This window comes from Sminthopsis crassicaudata, chromosome 4, assembly GCF_048593235.1.
Source record: "Sminthopsis crassicaudata isolate SCR6 chromosome 4, ASM4859323v1, whole genome shotgun sequence".
NCBI lineage: Eukaryota > Metazoa > Chordata > Mammalia > Dasyuromorphia > Dasyuridae > Sminthopsis > Sminthopsis crassicaudata.
Window position 1 is genome coordinate 306,428,722 of NC_133620.1, and position 20,290 is coordinate 306,449,011.

General features: G+C 35.7%; 1 protein-coding gene across 10 annotated transcripts; it reads right to left on the reverse strand.

The window, feature by feature from the left end:
- Window positions 1–7,974: 7,974 nt before the first annotated feature.
- ZSCAN16 (zinc finger and SCAN domain containing 16) lies at window positions 7,975–19,036 on the reverse strand. 10 transcript variants are annotated; one of them, XM_074265068.1, is made up of 5 exons: window positions 18,887–19,030; window positions 17,190–17,296; window positions 16,177–16,662; window positions 14,126–14,282; window positions 7,975–9,233 (listed from the first exon to the last, which is right to left on the reverse strand). In XM_074265068.1, the coding sequence occupies exons 3-5, from the start codon at window positions 16,567–16,569 to the stop codon at window positions 8,707–8,709; spliced, it is 1,077 nt and encodes a 358-aa protein (XP_074121169.1). In that variant the 5' UTR covers window positions 16,570–16,662; window positions 17,190–17,296; window positions 18,887–19,030; the 3' UTR covers window positions 7,975–8,706. The 10 variants fall into 10 exon arrangements, with proteins under 10 accessions (XP_074121169.1, XP_074121173.1, XP_074121172.1 ...); XM_074265072.1 differs by having other exon boundaries at window positions 18,857–18,903; XM_074265071.1 differs by lacking the exon at window positions 18,887–19,030 and adding an exon at window positions 18,601–18,777.
- Between the last annotated feature and the right edge of the window lie 1,254 nt (window positions 19,037–20,290).

Sequence of the window (20,290 nt, forward strand, 5' to 3'; positions counted from 1 at the left end):
AGTTCATCACAGATTTATACTCACTTTTTGACTTACACTTGTTCTCATGTTTTAATCTAGTTGCTATTGCTTATTATTGTTTATGTTTTTACAGATAAGGATAGCCGCTCTTTTACTTCCAAAAGACCAGAATTATAATTTCTTACCTTTTCTCTATTTTCCAATGTGGTTTGTACAAGGCTCACATTAATAAATACTTAGTGTAATCTTGCCCATATTGGTAGGATTATGAAGTTATTTTTTCCAGATTTCTTTTCTCTATATCATGAGGCTAAGAACAACTTTTATCTTCAGTTTTCTGTTTTATAAATGTCTACATAAGGCTCACTAAAACAAATGTCCACACAAGGCTCACTAAAATAAAAGTCAATAAGTTACTATGTGTTTTTTTAGTCCTTCTTAAATGGTAAGCCAACACTAGTCCTGAAGTCAGGAGGATCTGAATTCAAATGTGGCTTCAAACACTTAAAGTTTTCCAGCTGTATAACCCTAGGCAAGTTAATGTAACCACAATTGCCTCACCAAAACAAATAAATAAAGCAAACAAACAAACAAATAAATAAATGGTAGATCTCTGAGCTAAATTCTGGGGATATTAAAGAGTAAAGAGTAAAATCTACTCTCTTACTGCCTGCCTTTTCTTCAAGAGGTATGTGTGGCTTCAGTAATGAAAAGGGAGCAGGTGGTCTTTGAAAAGCAGTGTTGCAAAGTGATATTCCCCTTTCTTCTGCAGTGATGGTGAAAGAAGAACACTAATGACAAACTAAGTTTGTATGCACAGTGGAGAGAGAGAGAGTAAAGGTGGAAGGGCAACCAAAAATTATGCTAGATGGCCAATGGCAGTTCTACAAGTGCAGAGTAAAAGTTGTAACAGCAACAATGAAAACTGGCCCACATTTTTTCATTAAATCTCTTGAAATTTTTACAACTTTGCTTCTACACATGAATTTCATTATTTTCCTACCTTAACACAGTTATTCTTTAGTATCTGATTGGTATGGCACTGAAAAAAATAGCAGTTGGTAGTGCTGTCATTTTATTGTATTAGCTCAATCTACCCATGAATAATTTATTTTTTAATTTAGATTTTATTACTCTAAAGAATATTTTGTAGTTGCAGTCATATAGTTGCTCTGTGTTCAGAGCTGTGTCCTGAACCCAAAGGTTTTATACATTCTGTAGTTTTGAATGGAATTTCTTTCATTTTTTCCTGCTGGATTTTGTTGACAATATATATATATATATATATATATATATATATATATATATATATACATACGAATACATGTAATTTTACTTGGATTTATTTTATATGTGCTGCAACTTTGCATATGTTGTTTCAATTAAATTTTTAATCTACTTGCTCAAATTTTCTAATTAAAACCATCATATATATCATCTACAAAAGAGATAATTACTCTCCTTTTTGCCTATATTCATTTCAATTTTTTTCTTGCCTTATTCCATATTTCCATAATTCCATATTTCTAGTCTTGTATAAAATTAATAGTGGTGCTAATGGATGCCATTGTTTTACTCAATCTTATTAGAAAGGTCTCTAGATTACTTCCCCCCCCCCCCCAGGCTGGGGTTAAGTGACTTGCCCAGGGTCACACAGCTAGGAAGTGTCTGAGATCAAATTTGAACACTGGTCCTCCTGAATTCAATGCTGGTGCTCTATCCACTGCGCCACCTAGCTGCCCTCTCTAGATTACTTCTATTCCATATAATACTGGCTGTTGATTTTAGATGCTACTTACCATATTAAGAAAAATGTATTTATTCTGATGCTTTCTAGTGTTTTTTTTTTAATAATACAGGGATAGTATTAAATTTTGTCTAATACTTCTTCTCCCCTATTGACATAATCATGATTTATTATTCTCATTATTAATATGATTTCTTATTTGTTGTTTTCCTAATATTGCACCCTGAATTTGTGGTATAAACCCAATCTGGTCATAGATCTACAGTTTGAAATGTGTTATAATATTTGCTAACATATTATTTTGAAATTATGTAATTATTCACCAAGGTACCAGTCTATAGTATTCTTTCCCTACTTGATGGATTAATATTTGTAACATAGAAGGAATTTAATGGATCTCTTCTTTCCCCACATATGCAGACAGATAATGTAATAGAGAATATTTTATTAAATTGCTTGTAAATACACCCAATTCCAGGTCTCCTTCATCCACTTTTGAGTATTTATTTCCTATGATTTGCTCAATTTCTGTTTTTTTTTTTTTTTTTTTTTTTTTTTTTTTTTTTTTTTTTTTTTGAGACTGGGTTACTTATTTATTTTGTTAATCTGGGAATTTGATGATTTGTAAAAGTGTATTATTTTAAGTTGTCATTTCATTGTCATATATCCTTGCAAAAAATTGCTATTGTAAATCCTCACCTTTTCATACTAAGCAATTTGGGGTTTACCTTTTTTACCTTAACATTTTCACCCTAAAAAGAAGCTCCTAATATTGATTTTTTTTTGCTTTCAATTCTGTTAATTTCTCATTTGATTTTTTAATCTAAACTTAAAAATGCTAAAGAGTTTTCTCTTACACATAGAAGAACACAAAAATCAGGATTTTCTTTGAAAGTTATTTTCATACTTCTTTTGAAAAAATATATACTATATAGAAAAAATATAAAATACATATTTTAATTTACACAGATATATATATGTGTGTGTGTGTGTGTGTGTGTGTGTGTGTGTGTGTGTGTGTGTGTGTGCATATGTATGATATACTTTTGGGAAAAGTATATAATGCTGTTCTTAAATTACCTTGCTTGTATCTTTCATCTGAAATGTCTATTTTCTTCTGAGTATTAAGGAAAATTTTGATGGCTTTTTGGGAGGGCATAACTATTGCTAAAAATGTCCTTGTCCCTCTGTCACCCCCACTAAAAATTGAGAGAAAGGTGCAAACCCTCACCCCCAGACAGCACCCTTGGAACAAACAAGAAATCAAGCAAAACTGATCCATACAATGACAATACAAGCTTTTTTATAGGACCTATGGACAGTTATTACATTGATTAGAGTTAGGTCAAGGAGCAGGTAGGTGCCAAAGTAAATAAAGTGCCAAACTGGAATCATGGAGACTCATCTTTCTGAGTTAAAATCTGGTCTCAGACACTAGGCAAGTCACTTAACCCTGTTTGCCTCAGTTTCCTCAAGGGAATCTGTAGAAAATATTCTCAATGGGGTATGGCACCTTTACAAAAATTGACCAGGTTTTAGAGGATTACAAACCTTGTAAATACTTTATGACATTAGCTTGCAGGGTCCAGCCCTCAATCACAGGTACTTACCTATATTTGAGGTCAGATTTGAACTTGGGTCCAGCACATCACCTAACTGCCCTCTGGGATTTTAATTTTTTAACCCCTCTTCATGATTCATTCTTTGACATTAGTCTTTTGCTTATGACTATTTCTTCCTCAAATTTCCCTTCCCGTTTTATTTCTCTGTTGAGCTTCAGATAATGCCTGTTTTTCTTATCCCTCTTTCCTTATCCCCACACAAACAAGGGTCTACTTGCACATAAACTTAAAATCATGCCTATCCCCGACTTAATTACTTCTCTGAATCATATGACACTACAGTTCTGAAGGGACACATATCTCCTCCAATTATGACAAACATTTAATTTGTATGTTCCCTTTTGATTGCTCATTAGTATTTACTCTTCTTTCTCGTCTTTTTTTGTTTATTTTCAAAGTTTTAATGTAACTTTGGTTTGTTTTGTTTTTTCACCTGAAATCTTTGTCTTCCTTTTCACTACATGTTCAAATTCTCTCCTATAAACTTACACTCATTTTTTTCTGGATAAGTTGTTCTTAGGTATAAACCTGTTTTCTTGCCTCTTGAAATATCATATTTATGATATTACTTCCAACTAGTGGTAACTGCTAAATCTTGTGTGATCTTTGAAATCTGAATTCTTTCCTTCTACCATTATTTGAAGCTCCATTAGATTACTGCTGTTAAAACTATTACTGTTAAAAGATCTCTCCCTTTTGTCTGTACTCCTTGTTCACTTAATTGCATGCCTGAATGACCAGTTTGTGAGTTGAATCTGTGACCTTATTTTCAGGTCAATTAAACACTGTTTCTTCTCCTTGCTCTAGCATAGAATAGGTTTAAACTGGAACCATATCCCCACTCCCTGTCCTCCTGTGGGGCTGCATGTTAGCTGTTCCTAGGTACTGGATCCCTCCTCATTCCAAGTGGGATCCATGCCCCAGATCTGGGGTCACAGCATCAACACAGAAGATTAGCTTATATTCCTGTTTTGGACAAGTTACGCTGAATCAGACCCAATTGCTGCTAGATCTGCAAGTGCTCCTTGCCCTGAATACAGACACAGGTCAGGCTCCTATGTAGCCAAAAGTTCCTTGCATCATTCTCCCTAGATCTGCATCCCATTTCTGGAGTCAGGATGACTCAGTTATTAGTTGACTCCTGTTTCTATTCATTGGGCTGAAAAAAAAAAAAAAAAAAAGAAATCCTTTCCCTCTTGTATTTCTTTGATGCCTTTTCATTTTGGTGATCTTCCTAGATCTGTGTTCAAGTAGCTGTTGGGAAGTGCTAGGCTGTAATGCTTTCTCATACTTTGATATCTTAGTTAATATCAGCTTGAGAAACATTATGGACTTACTAAATGCAAGACACTGAATACACACACACACAGAGATTATATATATATGAAATTTACACAATTTCTGCTCTTAAATTCATATTTTTCCTTTCCCCATCTACTTCCCCCCTATACCACTTTACCATTTCTCCTCTTATTTCTCCTCTATGCATGATTTCTTCCTTGTGTTTCTTCCACCCTTCTCTACCACTCCCTAACCACTGGGTATTTCTTCATTTTGTGTGTGCTCCCCTTTCATTCACACTCTATTTTGATATTCAACAGCTCACCACAATGCAAACCAATGTCTCACACAACAGGCTTTTCTCATTTACTACAGTATCTCTATAAGCAGAAAAGTTTATTTTTATTTTTATGTAGGAAGCAGCTATGTAAAGGACCGTCCACGTACACTATTTTAGACTGCCAGAGCCATACATGCCAGTCTTTGGGATACCCCTGGATACATGCAAAGATGAGCCGATCTTAAGGTGCAAAACAGCCTCTCTTTATCTCAGCAGGGATTAGCAGGAATCAAGAGCAAGAGAGTACAAGAGGAAGTGTATGTGTGTATGCCTGAATCTCTTTCTCTCTCTCTACATCTCCCTCTATGGACTCAAAGGTGGTTATTTATATTTACTCTCCTCTGGGATTACCTCTTGCCTAGCCCACTGCATAGATAGATCTATAGAAAGGAGACACTTGAAGTTAGTGCTGTGTCTTAGGTGGAGATAGAGCAAGAGGACACACACTTGCCATCTCAAGGAACCTATTAGTGGTTTCTTTAATACCTGCAAGACACAAGCTCCTGACTCAGAGGCCAAGCCCCTTTTTATCTCCTGGGCCTGTCCTACCAGCTGACATGGCAATTCTCAGAGAAGGAGAAACGTCCCTAATACAGCTAGGTAATGCAGTGGATAAGTGCTGAAGTCAGGAAGATCTGAGTTCAACTGTGGACATAAATACTTATTAGCTATGTGACAGTGAACAAAGTCGCTCAATAGCTGTCTGTCTCAGTTTCCTCATCTATAAAATAGGGAGAATAATATTATTTACCGCTCAGGGTTTTTGTTAAGGTCAAATAAGATTATACAGCATTTAGCATGATGCCAGGCACATAATAGTACAATAACATATATGTTAGCTAATACAATTGTTGTTGTCTCTTTTCAGAAGACAAGAGTACTGGAAGATCCCAAGTCCTTTTGAAAATATTGAAGGTTATGCAGGTGTTTTTGAAACCATCCCTCTTCTCAGAAAAACCCCACCACAATGGGAGCTTTTTAGAATATCAATATCTTAAGTAGGGACATCCTCCTTAAAATCTAAAGCTGAAGCATTAAATATAAGTAACATAATTACACTTTCTCTGCTCTCCTAACTTTCTCTTTCTTCTCAGAAGGCATCTTTAGATCTTCTCCCAAAGCTTCTCTCCCTTTACCCTTCTGAATACCAAAAATAACTTTAGCCTACTTTTCATCTCCCTTAGTAACAAGCTTCTGGAAATGTCTTTCTAAGTGAAATCATATGAGGACTATCTTCCCCCTCTCTGTAAGCTCCTGGAATCACAGTAGCCTGTCTGCCTCTTTGCTTCCCCTCCAAAGCAGGTGAAGTTTGCTCCAGAAATAGCTCTTCCTATCATTCTGGCAGACATTGTGGCCAAATCTGTACCTATTCTATGTAGAAACTATGGTGATTGGTTGAATATCTAGTGCCCCATATAAGTTGCTTCATGCATTTCTCATTTGCTATGGGGCAATGCTTAGAGTACCTCACGACAATACAGAAATGAGAAACCAAGGGAAAAAGACTTGTGCCCTCTTTTCCCTTAACATTACAGACAAAAATCCTCAAAACCATGTGAAGGGAATAGATTTGATAAATTGCCTTGTCACTGACAAGGAGGTTAAGGTGCAAGGATCAGGGGCAGCTAGATGGCGCAATGGATAGAGCACCAGTCTTGAATTCAGGAGGACCTGAGTTCAAATTTGATCTCAGACACTAGCTGTGTGACCCTGGGCAAGTCACTTAACCCCAGCCTCAAAAAAAAAAAAAAAAAAAAAAAAAAAGGTGCAAGGATCAGGTTATTTCCTGTTCCAGTCACAGTGAACAAAGGACTCAAGGGCCCCGTTTTCTCTTGCCCCTGGCAGATCTCATTCAGTCCTATGGATTTCAATTACCTTTATATGCATGACTCCAAAATATAGCTCTTGTACCCTGACCTCTCTTCCAAGCTCAAACCTGTATATTTCTAGTTGCTTATAAGATCTCTCTACCTAGACACATCAATAAGTCTTCATACTCAACATATCAGTCTTTTCCCTCTTAAACCTGCTTTTCCTTTTGACCTCATTATTTTCATTACTATCTTTCTCATAGTTTAGTTGCTAACAAATTTTTTTCCTTTTCTTCCCTCTTCAATATCTCATAGAATCTATAAAAATTGAAAACTCATTGGCTATCTATGTATGTGTGTGTGTGGGGGGGGGAGGGCAGAGTAAATGAGTGTGTGTCTGGGTGTGAGTGAGTGAGTGTTTGTCCCCTCTTCTCTGTTTCCATTGCCATCCTAGAAGTCCTTATTGCCTCCTTCTTAGACTACTGCAGTAACCAGCCGGTTCCACAGGGTACAGATGGAAAGCTACACAAAGGCAAAGTTCACATCTTATCTAAACTTTATTATTTCCCAAGTACTTTGCACAATGCTCTTAAATAGTTGAAATGACCAGTCAAGAAAGCAGAAATCCAAAGTAGTTGGAGGTGTACTGTAGTTTAAATACTCTGGGCTTTGAATAACTCAACTTACAGTTTTAAGCTATAAACAATTCTGACAGGAATGGTAAAGTTACTGCCAAGAAAAAGCAAATAAAAACTAAATAGAAAAAGATTTTGCATGAGGTGCTTTTAGTTATCTATGTCATTACACCCTCCTCCTCAATGAATGTAAATAGTTATTTAGTAACTACCCTAATATAACCATATTATCATTTCACAATGACCAGATGACATTGTAAACATTATCTTGGATAAATTTACTAGACATATGACTATCATTTCATAGGAAACAATACCACAATCATATAATTATCAGCCTCTGATGTTGATATATCCCATCCTAATCCAGTAAAATGTAATCTTAAAGATATTTGTTTTTAATCCTGTATCTAGCACTTATCATATATTAAATGCTTAATAAAATGCTTGCTGAATTGAATTTTTAGGATGACAAAAGAAACCTCAAAATGGTACCCAGACCAAACTATTTTAGTTTCATCTTTTACCTCTCACAGCTCTCTTGGACTCCTGCCACTGCTTTTGCCTGATGTTCATATTTCTTTTATTCTTTTATTCCTGTCACATTTTCACGTTAAACTGCTCATGTTCAATACTGCCTTTCTCCACCCCTCAATACAGCTGACCACTTTTGCCTACTATCTTTTCCCAATTTTGCTCAGTGCCCAAAGAAAATCTTTTCATGAAAAGTTCAATTCCATTTAGTTATAAAATGTAATTAGGATAAAGTCTTAAGCACTATGCAATTAATATAATAACAACAGTAATAACTACTAGTATTATAGGAATTAAAATAATTTCAAAGCACTTTCCATTGATTATGAGTTTATTCTTACAACATGCCCATGAATAGTCCTGGGATCAACTTCCACATTTTAAAGAAGGAGAAACTGAGGCACAGAACATGTCATACACTGACTTTCCATTGGAGTCAAGAATGGAAGGAATTTGGGAGAGAACCTTGAATGATGGAAGAGTATTAGTCTCCATAGCTATTCATTCCAAAAACATGAGGTAAACAATTTTCTCTAAAACAGATTTAAGGACAATGTAGACCTTTTAAAATCATCATTTTCTCTAATCTTCATCTCTCTCCCTCACTTCTGACATCAAATTGATCTGACAAATTCAAACAAACAAAAATACTCAGTTGGATTCTCTGATTCCAGATAATGTTTCAGTAGTTACTGATCTTTTCCCATATAGGGCAGTCTTGTTTTGATCTTATATATCTAGTTTGAATTACTAATGAAGGTTTTTATGATTTTCATTAATAGAACTTGTTTGTATGAATTCTCTGATGTCGAATAAGCGCTGAACTCACACGGAATGGTCTCCCACACTCATCACATTCATAGGGTTTCTCTCCAGTGTGAATTCTCTGATGCTGAACAAGGCCTGTTCGACCACTGAAATCTTTTCCACATTCTTTACATTTATAGGGTTTCACTCCAGTGTGGACTCTCTGATGTCCAATGAGATGAGAACGTTGAATAAAGGCTTTTCCACACTCATCACATTTATAGGGCTTTTCCCCTGTATGGGTTCTCTTATGTTTACTAAGGTCTGAGCTATGACTGAAGCCTTTCCCACATTCATCACATTTGTGTCGTCTTTTCCCTACAAGGTTTCCCTGTTGCCATTCTAATCTGCCCTCAGTTTCAAAGGCTTCTCTGAAAACAGGATCCCAGGAAATGTGTCCACTGAGTCTGCCATATATATCCCCGAGTGATTTTATGTCTTCAGAAATTTCTTCCTTCTGAATTGACCTTATGTCTTCATTTCTGGTTTCATCATCTGAAATAATAAATAGATAATGCAAATGTTTCCTCTTCCTGATGGTAATAGGAAAGCAACTTATAAGAAGATTCACAGGGAACCAAATAAAAACTATCTGAAGAATGCAGTTTCTTTGAGGCATGAGGTATGTCTATAAAAGACTGATTCCAGAAGTCATAAATGAAAGTCCAGAATTTAGAGTCACATGCATACACACACACACACACACACACACACACACACACACACACACCCTAACACAAATCAGGCACTTAATGAATACTTGCTAAATGAATATATATGTATATACCTAAAACATTATCAAACAATATACACTAGGGGATGAGGAGTGTTAAACAGGGACCAGTAGTATAAATGTAAAATAAAAGGGCAGGAGAGAGGGGCTATAAGGTGAATCTCAAAGATGAGAGATAGGTAGATAGATGGGTAGAAAGTGTGTATAGTTTATGTAGTAAAATGGGAATATACTTAAGACATGGGTAAGAGCAGAGTATAGAAAATGAGGAGATAAGAATGAGAAAACTGGGAAATAAAAGAAGTTGAGGGTTATAGTGTAGATAGTTGAGAAAATAGATATGAGGTATGTATGTAAAATGAGACTGATTCTACAAGTCATAAGTGAAAAATCAGAATTTAGAATCACTCATATATACACACACACACATATATTAAGTGCTTGATGTTAGTTTTTTGGTTTGTGTGTGTCAGAGAGCGAGACAGAAAAACAGAGAGAGAGCAAGAGAGCAAGCCAGACAGACAGAGAGCGAGTGCAAGAGAGAGAAGTGGGGTAGTCAGTCTCAAAGTGAAGGTTAAAAAAGATTATGTGAACCTTTAACTAAGATTTGAAGGAAGCTTAGGGAAGGTAGGGGACAGAAATGAGGAGGGAAAACACTCCTGGCATGCATAGCTAGTAAAAATGCTTTTTTAAAAAATAGTCCAGATAAAAAGGTTAGGGAGGCTAGTACCAAGATAACCAGCATCAGAGAAAAGATGTGAATTAGAAATGCTATGAAAGATGTTAAGGAAAAATGTTATAAGGATACAAAAGACTGGTTGGATATGGGGGGAAGGTTAGGTGAGAGAGGGTGAGAAGTTGGGGATAACACCTAAGTTGCAAGCCTGGTGACTGGGAGAATGGTGGTATCCACACTATAATAGAGAAGTTTGAAAGAGAGCAGTATTTTTGTGGGAGGAAATGAGTTCAGTTTTGAATTTTAAAGTGTATATAACCTTCATTTTGAGATAGCTAAAAGTGATTGGAGATATAAGACTAGAGATCAGAAGGAAGATTAGAGCTGAACAAGTAGATCTTAAAGTCATCTATATAGAGATGATGATGAATCCATGAGAACTGAAGAGATCATCAAGTGAAATAGTATAGAAGGAGAAATGAAGAGGACTCAGAGCTTTGGGGGGACATCCCTTCTAGTTAGCAGGCAGTTATAGATATAGCTAAGGAAGAGGCAGTTAGGTAGGAAACAACAGCACCACAGAAGCCCAGAGAGAAGATTTCTTAGAGAAGAAAATGATTCAGTGTCAAAGACAAAGAGATCAAGAAGGGTAAGAACTGAGAAAAAGTTTGGCAATTAGTATCATTAGTTAACCTTGGAGAGAGAAGCTGCATTTAAATGATGTCACAAGCCAGACAGCAAGAAGTTGTGTGTTTTTTTTTTTAATAAAGAAAAGATGTTAAGACCTGTAATTTAACTATGACAATGTTATGTAATTGGTTGTTACTAATATCTTCTTGAGAAATAAGGTTATGAAGCCGAGTTGAAATCAATTTTTTGGGGGGTACGATTCCTTCCTTTCTCGTATTAGGATTTAATGAACATACTTATTGTACACAGTTCTCTTAAGGAATTTAGTCCCTTTAAAAAGATAAGAAAAATCAGAGTACAAATAAATATTAAAAAATCATTAAGAAATAACATTTTTAACAAGAATGGTCAATGACAAAATTTGTTTTTGCTTGACTATAGCTACTTATTAGAAGAGATTTTTCTTCTTCAATGTGGAATTGGGGAAGAATCTGGAGAGCTAGGAAGGAAAGAAGATAATTTTAAAAAAATACATCAAATTTATAAACAAAACAAGATGGTCTTTCAATGTCTCATTTCTTCCTAAGCCCAGGTATAAATCAACCCTACCCCAGAGTATCTGATGTATAACAAGAATGTAGGAGAGCATTCGTGAACAGAGGGGTAAAAGATGTCAATGTCACAAAAGTTCTATAAGTATCCAAGAGGCTTGGGTAACAATGCCAAAAGCTGCAGAGAGGTCAAGGAAGATAAGGATCAAAGAAAAAAGTCAATGCATTTAGCAGTGAAATAGGAATGGTGGAGTATGAAACCACACTTCAAGGTATTAAGAAATGACTGGAAGATACAAGTCATTAGCTACCTGGAACAGATACCAGCTTTTTGAGGATGAGGGAATGTTTATAAGTATTAGGGAAACAGAAAGTAGACAATTGAAGATTCATGAGGAGGGATGATAGAAGGGGCAATCTGTCCAAGACAGGATGTAAGGGGATCATTTGTGCATGTAGAGGGCTACCCCTTCATGTGAAACAGGAAGAAGATAGTAACAAAAGGCATCTAAGTTATGTTCTGAATAATATGAGAAAAGGAACAGAGAAGAAAAGGAAGGTCTTTATAAATGATCTCCATTTTTTCACAAAAAGATGAGGCAAATTTCTTAGCTGACAGGGTAGGGGAAAGTTTGAGGAGGAATGAAAAAGGTTTAGAAAAGGTACTGTGGTAAATAGGATAGTAAATTGCTTAGGGAGGTGTAAAACGATCTCCTTGCCACAAAGAGGTTTCAATTCATATTATGCTAAAACTGTAATGAACCCAGTAGGATTTTGTTAGCTGCATGTACTCATTCTGCTTTGTTCACAGGAATAAAGGTAAAGGATGGCAGGGCAAATTTGGCAGGGTAAAAGGATAAGATAAAAGGACAAGGAACATGAGAAAAGGACAATGGAGAGTGGGACTGCTTCATCAAGACATCAAAATGGTGAAGTGTGGTAGGAAGTGAGGAGAAATTTTAATTCCAGCCACACTGAAGAAGAGAGCAAGTATCCTGGACATCTATAGATAATAGGCTATCCGACTTTTGATTAGATGATAAATATAGATTTAATGAACCTCTAAGGAAGAGAAGTTATTAAATGGAAGAGACAATGGGGAACATGGAGTTAATCAATTCTTCTACCACAGGGAAAATGTAACTAAAAAAAAAAAAAAAAAACACACACCCAAAATCACTGAATATAAAGGAATAAAAATATTTTAATCATTGAGGTTTTGGTTCATTTAGGTTATCATTGTCCACAACTGTTTGGCTACAAGTGGAATTTCCCAGGTATCAAGAACTTTGTGTGGCTAAAAAAAAAAGGATGAGAAGCAGGAAGAGGTGCATGGAGGGTACCTGGGCAGGAGCGATGGGCAGTCAGAGACAGTGTTGGAATTTGATAGAATAACATAGGCAAACTAAACCTGGTGCTGAAGTGGCATTTTCTATTACTGGGGAAATATTCAACCATGCTAAATGAATACCTGTCTGTTATGTAACTTAATTGGACTTAATGCTGTTAAGACACTTTCAAACTTTAAAGTTCTGTAATTTTCAGTGAAGATTTAAATGGTCAGGAGTCATGCTGAGAACAGACACATGGAAAATTGTAGGGGTTGTGAAATACAGAAAGAGGACTAATAAATATTAGTTTTTTTGCTTATTATATCTAGCTTAAAGAAGCTTCAGCATTCAAATTGTGTGTGTGTGTGTATGTGTATGTTTTGCTAAATGGGGTTATAGAAAAAAAAATTAGAGAATTTTATCTCTTAATTGGAGATATCATTTCCCTCTCAAAAAAGAGTCCACTTTTTTATAAGGGTAATTTAAAGGAACAAAAGCTATATGTTTTTATATTTAGAAAAATTATATAAAGCATAAGGTGCCCTCAATTCATTCTTGTTTGCTCCAAGGACAAGTTGTAGAGGGCCAAGTGTACTTGAAGCAAGTAATCTTATAACAAGGTGTTAACTCAGTGGAATTAAGATAATGATTCTCTCATTTACATGTACTTAGTACTTAATATAGTTCTACATGATGACACCTATTGTATTGTATTGTATTGTAGAAACAAGATAGACACCTATGATGATAGAGTATAAGAGATCTGGGAAGGAAGACAGACTCGAAGATAGAGAAGACAGAGAAGACAAAGGACTGGAGGCTGGAGTCCAGTCTTGAAGATAAAGACCCTCCTGGTGGCTATCCTGTCTCCTTCACTTCTCCACTAAGAACAAGGCCTATCTGAAGGTCTCCCAGGAAGCTAGCCCAGCCCCAGGTAAAGGAGACAGACTATGAAGGAGATAATAAAGACTTTGGACTTTATTCCTAACTATTCTTGTGGCGATTATTCTGCTGAGACCAAGGCTGGTCCAAAGGCCCTCCAGAAAGCTAGTCAGAACATTATAATAAGTAATACCATTTGTTTAAATGACAGCTCTTAATTCTCATGGATTATTAAATTATAATTCTATTAATTCTACAAATAGAAATCTCACTTCCAACTTTTAAAGGGTAGGAAAAAACAGGGCACATATAAACATAAGAAACCATTAAGAAATAACATTTTTAACAAGCACCAAAAAACAAACTAACAAAACCTCTAATGTATTGTTGATGAACTAATGATTTGCACATCTCCCATTTCTGCTTCGCTATTATCTTGCAGGTAGTAAATGGAAGGTATAGCCTTCTATAGTGAAAGGCAAGCAGGGGAAACTTAAGCTGTTTATAAAAAATGACATGCACCTATTTGTATTAATCAGCTTTCCCACCACCCCACTCTTATCACATAGAATTGTGCTTATTACCATTCTCTTGCAATGGATAGAGCTCCCAAGACTTCCATTTCAGCTGGGTCTTCTTGGGATTGAGATGGATACTTAGTGACTCAGTTGATGTTTTTGATGTTCCCATTGGTTCCATTTCTTCCAAAAGCATTTCCGGTCTATGTATGTGGGCTGGGACCTAAAGATAATAAAACAAAGTTAATTATGAGAAGATTTAAGTTGTTAAAAACATCAGAGAAAAAGTAAATATTTCCTAGGAAACAAGGAAAAATGGTAAATCTTTAGGAGTCGTTTCTTTGATCCTGAGCTGTATAACTGGAGCAATAATATTTATAATATCTATCTCATCGGGCTGTTTTGAGGAAAACACTTTTTAAGCAATACTATATAAATGTGAATTAGTAAAGAGTAATGAGAGCCTTATTCAATACTGAAAGGCTCTATGGAAAACAGAAAGTGACAAAATAAATAGTTTTAACTAATCCATCAACAGATTTGTGATCTAAAGGATTATTTCCATTGCTGTAACACAAATGATTATGAAAGAAATCTTATTTCTGAACTCCAATCTTAAGTTCTTTCACTGGACATATATTTCAAGTTAAACATCAATCCTTGCTTGAATACATGCAATTACAGGAAAGATATGGACTTAGAAAGTTATTTTATTCCATCATGAAACAAATGAAAAAAGGTAAGAAGTTTTTCCTAAGTTGAAATCTTCCTTTTTTATAACTTTACAAAAAAATTTAACAAGTTTTATTTTTATTTTACAAGGAAAATCTACCCATCTTAAAGTCAATCTTTTATATGTGTACCATCCTACAACTTTTATTTTTTTCCTAAGTGAATAAAAATCTATTTTTCTCTCCTTCCAACTTCCCCATCCAATTAAAAAAAAAACCAGGAGAAAAAAAACAAATTTCTTGTAAGAAATATGTATAATCAAGCAAAATAAATTGCTCAATGGATATATATAGTCTATACAGATATATTTCTATTTCATTCTACCCTAAAACTATCACATATGGTCACCACATTGATCACCATTCTTACAGCTTTCACAATTGTTTTTATATTAATGTTATATAAAACTGTTCTCTTGGTTCTGTTCATTTTTCAATTTAGACATGTCCTCACAAAGTTGTTCATTTACTAATACTTATATTAGAGTATAAATTGTTCTTCTGGTTCTGCTTGCTTCATTATGCATCAATTTATATGTCTTTCCATGCCTCTTTGAAGCATCTATCTATTATAGCATAATAGCACTTCACATCTATATAACATAACTTATTCAACCATTAGTCTCCACAAAAAGAGCTGCTATAAAAATACTTGTAATAGACCTGTTCCCGTTTATTTCATCTATTTTCTATATAAGCCTAGCAGTGGTTTAACTTGGTCAAAAGGCAAGGAATTGTTTTGTAATTTTTTTGTATGATTTCAAATTGCTTTCAGAATAGTTATATACATTCACAAGTTCACTAAGAGTGTATCAGTGTTCCTTTTCCCCCTCTAACTCCTCCAACATTTACCCTTTACCTTTTTTGCCACTTTCTTTGCCACTCTCAAGGATATAAGATAAAATTTCAGAATTGTTTTAATTTACATTAATAGTGACTTGTAGCATTTTTTCCCATATGGCTATGGCCCGCATTTCTTCCCTTGAGATCTATTCATAAACCATTTTATCAATTGGAAAATGGCTCTTTTTCTTATAAATTTGAATCAGCTACTAATAGATTTTAGAAATGAGACTTTCATCAGAAAGTTGCTACAAGACTTTTAAACTTTTCTCCCAGTTAATTATTTCCTATTTAATCTTATCTTTATTAAACTTGCTTTTTCGGAACATTTTTTTCTGTTGCTCCTAGTTCAACCCATCTCAGACTATGAAGAACTAGTCTTAACCCTCTTCTATATGCTAGTCTAAAATATTTGGAAAGATCAGCTTTTCCTGTGTCCTTTTTTTTTTCTAGATTAATATCCTAGGTCCTTTTAACAATTTAAATTTCATTATTCTTGATTCTGCTCTCTCCCAAATCAAACTACATCTTCTCCTTTCCCACCTGGTATCCTGGTTCATCAATTTCTCTTTCCAAATCTTCCAGGACAGTTACTGCTTCCTCTCCATTCTCTGGATGATGATCTTTCACCCAGGTCTGCAGGTCCTTGGGCAGGATAGTTAAGAATTGCTCCAATATCAAGAGCTCCAAAATCTGTTCTTTAGTATGCATTTCTGGCCTAAGCCACTGATGGCAAAGTTCACGAAGTCGAATTAGAGCTTCACGAGGCCCAGGGGTTTCCTGATAGCAGAGTTGCCTGAAATGTTGTCGGAAAACCTCACTTGTGCTGTGATTATGTTGTAAACTCGATTCTTGCTCCCAAAAATGTGCTTCCTCTTTCACTATAAAAAGATCCTTTGGCTTTTCTAGAGCCTGGAGGTTAAGGGGTGTAGCCATTCTAAATTTATATGGCAAGAGACTGGTCACTATAGCAGGTGCTAAGTAGTTTGTTATGTAGGGTGATCTTTTGGTTCTTCTTTGAGAATACTCCTGAGATATAAGATACAATTTAATACAGAGAATTACAAAAGTTACTAAAAACTATCATGATGATAAAAAACATAAAGCAGAAGTTCACTAAGTGAAAGTAATTTCCATTGGAAGAGATCACTGAGTAACTAAACAATGCTTCACTGCAAGTTTGTGGTAGAACCAGCACCTATGCCTCTTTATGTGAAGTTCTATATGCATTCATCTAATTCTTCATGTTATAGACATGCTAGTTTTATGGCCTAGTTGTAGAACCAAGGAGGGGTCTCAAGAATTTAGTTATCTTTAACCAATAGACAGTAATATTTGTAGTATTATTCTAACACTGGAAGACTTGAAATTATTGATAACTTGTTAGAACAATAGTCTCAGGATCACTAAAATATCTTCCCTAAAGTCTAAGGGAAGAAATATTATTATAGTCCTAGCCAGATGACTTTTATAATCATTGACAGAACAATAGCATTCTTAGATCAAAGAAGCTCAGGATCATAGATTCCAAACCTAGAAGATTTAGAATCACCTACTTATTATTAGAACAGAAGTCCCCTTGATGAGGTTAGTGGCAGTCCAAGAATTGTTAAAATCCCCTTTTTGTCAGGCACAGAGGTTCAACATGAAAGAATCCAAGAACCTGAAATATTAATTGGCAAAAATAGAAGTTTATTGTTGGATAGAAAGCCAGCTTTGCTCTAAGAGACTGACTTCTTTAGTGGTAAAGTCCTATTAGGGAAATGGAGGCTGGTATTGAGAAAAGAATGCCTTCTTAGCTGGCAGGGTCCTCCTTTGGACCTTCTGCAAAGAAATGAGCAAAAGAAAACCTATTTTATGTACAGCTCTTGGGGGGGGGAGGAAGGGGGCTGGGGCAGCCTGAGCTGATCAGATCAGGACTTTCCAAATGAAATTGCTTTGAAGACTTTCTCAGTCTGAATTTGAATAGAGATCTGGCTTGCCCTTGAATAATGTTGCTTTTCTCAACCTGGGAGGATGGGCCTTCTCTAGACTCTTTGGAGCCTGGGAGATCTTGTTCTCCCAGATCAAAAGAGGACACAATTTCAGAGTGATAATTTTAAAGGGAACATGGTTTCACTCTCCCTTCACCCTAAGGTCAGAGGACCTTAAAATTATTGCTGTCTCCTCTAGAAGCTGTATTACATCCCTTAACCTGTTTGCCTCAAATTCCTCATCTGTAAAATGAATTAGAGAAGGAATTGGCAAACAAGTGTCTTGGCCAAGAAAACTTCAAATTAGGTCACCAAGAGTTAAACACAACTAAGTGACCCAAACAACATAAAAAAATAGGGAAAATTATTCGGATATAATAAAATCTTACAAATCCAAAACATTCATTCCAATAATGTAGATTCCTTGATTATTGAACTCCTGGAGGAAGAGGATGATAGGCCAGTGATTTCATTAAAGAAATTCCACTGTGAAAACTTTTCCCTTATCAAGGAAGGAAATTTTTCTGCAATTTATTGTCTTGAGAGTTGCCTGATATACTGATAAGTTAAGTACTTTCCACGGAATTACACAGCTAATATCAGGGGGAACACTTGAACCCTAGGCGTTCTAATTCTCAGGTTTACTGCTCATTTCACCACACTGCCTTTCTCTGGCTTAATTTCACTTCCTCTTATGCTGTCGTGGAACAGGCTTTATACACATCCTACAAAGAATCACTCCTGTCTTCTCCCAATCCCCAAGAGCTCCTAGATTATAAGCTGTAGGTCCAGGGAGAAAGCCAAATCAGTAGTGAATAATGTCATATTAAAAGACACCCTGTCTTTTAGTACAATAAGGCCGAGCTTGACAGGAATAAAACAAAGCAGTGGAGGAGGAGGAGAGACAAGACCTGGATTTCAGAAGAGCTAAAATCCCTTCTATGCTACTGTTAAAAAGCGCAATCTTCTCACAGAAGCAGGTGACTAAACCAACCCAGGTCTTCAGCGTCCAAGAGTCTTCAAAGGTTTTGCTCCACAATGTATAGAAGCGACAACCTAGAGGTGCGCTAACCAGAGGACCAGAGGCAGGCCTAGTCCGCAGTAAACACTTCTAAAGGAAGGGAGGCGGGGCCAGAGCCTAGGCGGAAACCCCAGAAATAGACACCACCCCTAACTCTGGCTTTCTCTGGATCTACAGCATTTTGTGGAGGCGGGGTTGAGAGGAGATGAAAAGAAGCTACTTCACACACCTGCCCGAAACCGCTACACATCCCACTCACCGCAAGTACGTAGAGCTAGGGATTAGAAGATTCAGGTCCAAAATGTAGGCAAAGCAAAACAAACAATAGAAAGCAAAGAAGGCCACAGGCCACTTTAGACACCTACGAAACAAAGATTGCAAAGCTGTCCACCAATCCAAGCTAAACCTAGTGAAATTCCGTCATTTCCGGATCTCTCAAAGAAACACCTCGCTTTTCTCACCCCGCCCGCGGTCCCGATTGCAAGCTGGGTACAATTCTGCTAGTACAACTAGGGCTCTCCTCCCTCCCCCCAACCTCCCCATTAAGATATCTTTGAACTGGAGTTTTGCTTCTACTTCTGAATTCTTTCTCTGGCTTTACATTTTATTTTCCTGCATCACTTACTGTGTGACTCATAGCCCCAGCAGTCATTGCAAGAATTTGTAAGCCTCTATATTAGATCCTGCAAATTAAATTTAGCAAATATTTATAAAGCAGCCATTGTGTGTGTGTGTATGTATATGTATATGTATATGTATATGTATATGTATATGTATATGTATATGTATATGTATATATATATATAGATATAGATATAGATATAGATAGATATATATATAGATATAGAGATATCTATATCTATATAGATATAGATATAGATATAGATATCTCTATATCTATATATATATATATTCCTGCCTCAATGGTTTTAGTTTTACCAGGGAATACAAGATATACATAGATAAAAGAATATTGAAGGAGTGTGGTTTATCATTTTATTAGAGTTGATTGTTGAAGGAAGTAAATATAATTTGATTAGGGAATCAGTCAAGGCTTCCCTTAGAAGTGACATCTGAACTGAGTGGTAAAGTTCAGGATTCAACGAATCAGAGAACATAGGATCAGATCTAGGAGAAACTTCAGAGACTATTTAGTCCTCTCCCTAATTTTACAAATGAGATCCAGAAAGATTAGGTCACTCGTCCAAGTTTGCAGAGATAAGAATTAGAAACCAGGTTTTTAAATTTCCAATACTTAAATTGGAATTAAATTATATCTCACTTATTGCTCAAGTGAGAGTGAGCAAAGTCATAGAGACAGGACAGTTTGCCAAGCTGGGAAAGTTAGTTGGTAATTTGGAAGACAATGTCAATGCAGTAAGATGAAATCAATGTTTGATAATCATTAAGCAGAATTGAACCAGAATTGAATCATACTGTTTTTTTGTTATATGAAACATCTATGGCTAGGAGAATTTTAAGTCCAAAGGACTGAAAAGCTTTTGCATGAAGAAATACAATAGTGATAAGATAAAAGAAGCCTTCAATTAGGGGAGAAAGAACTGAATTTTTGGTTTACCAAAACACTATTGATGCAGTTGTAGATTGTTTCCCAGAACAGTTAGGTCAATCTGAAAGTATGTTAAAATGTCCCCACTATTTG

What these genes read in the sequence shown, in the direction of transcription:
- ZSCAN16 (XM_074265066.1), bottom strand. Translation starts at nt 18,877, where the DNA reads ATGTGTAGCGGTTTCGGGCAG. An exon ending in TGTGTAGCGGTTTCGGGCAG is followed by an intron (nt 16,663 to 18,856) that starts GTGTGTGAAGTA and finishes CTTATATCTCAG; the next exon opens with GAGTATTCTCAAAGAAGAAC. An exon ending in CTATCCATTGCAAGAGAATG is followed by an intron (nt 9,234 to 14,125) that starts GTAATAAGCACA and finishes TTATTATTTCAG; the next exon opens with ATGATGAAACCAGAAATGAA.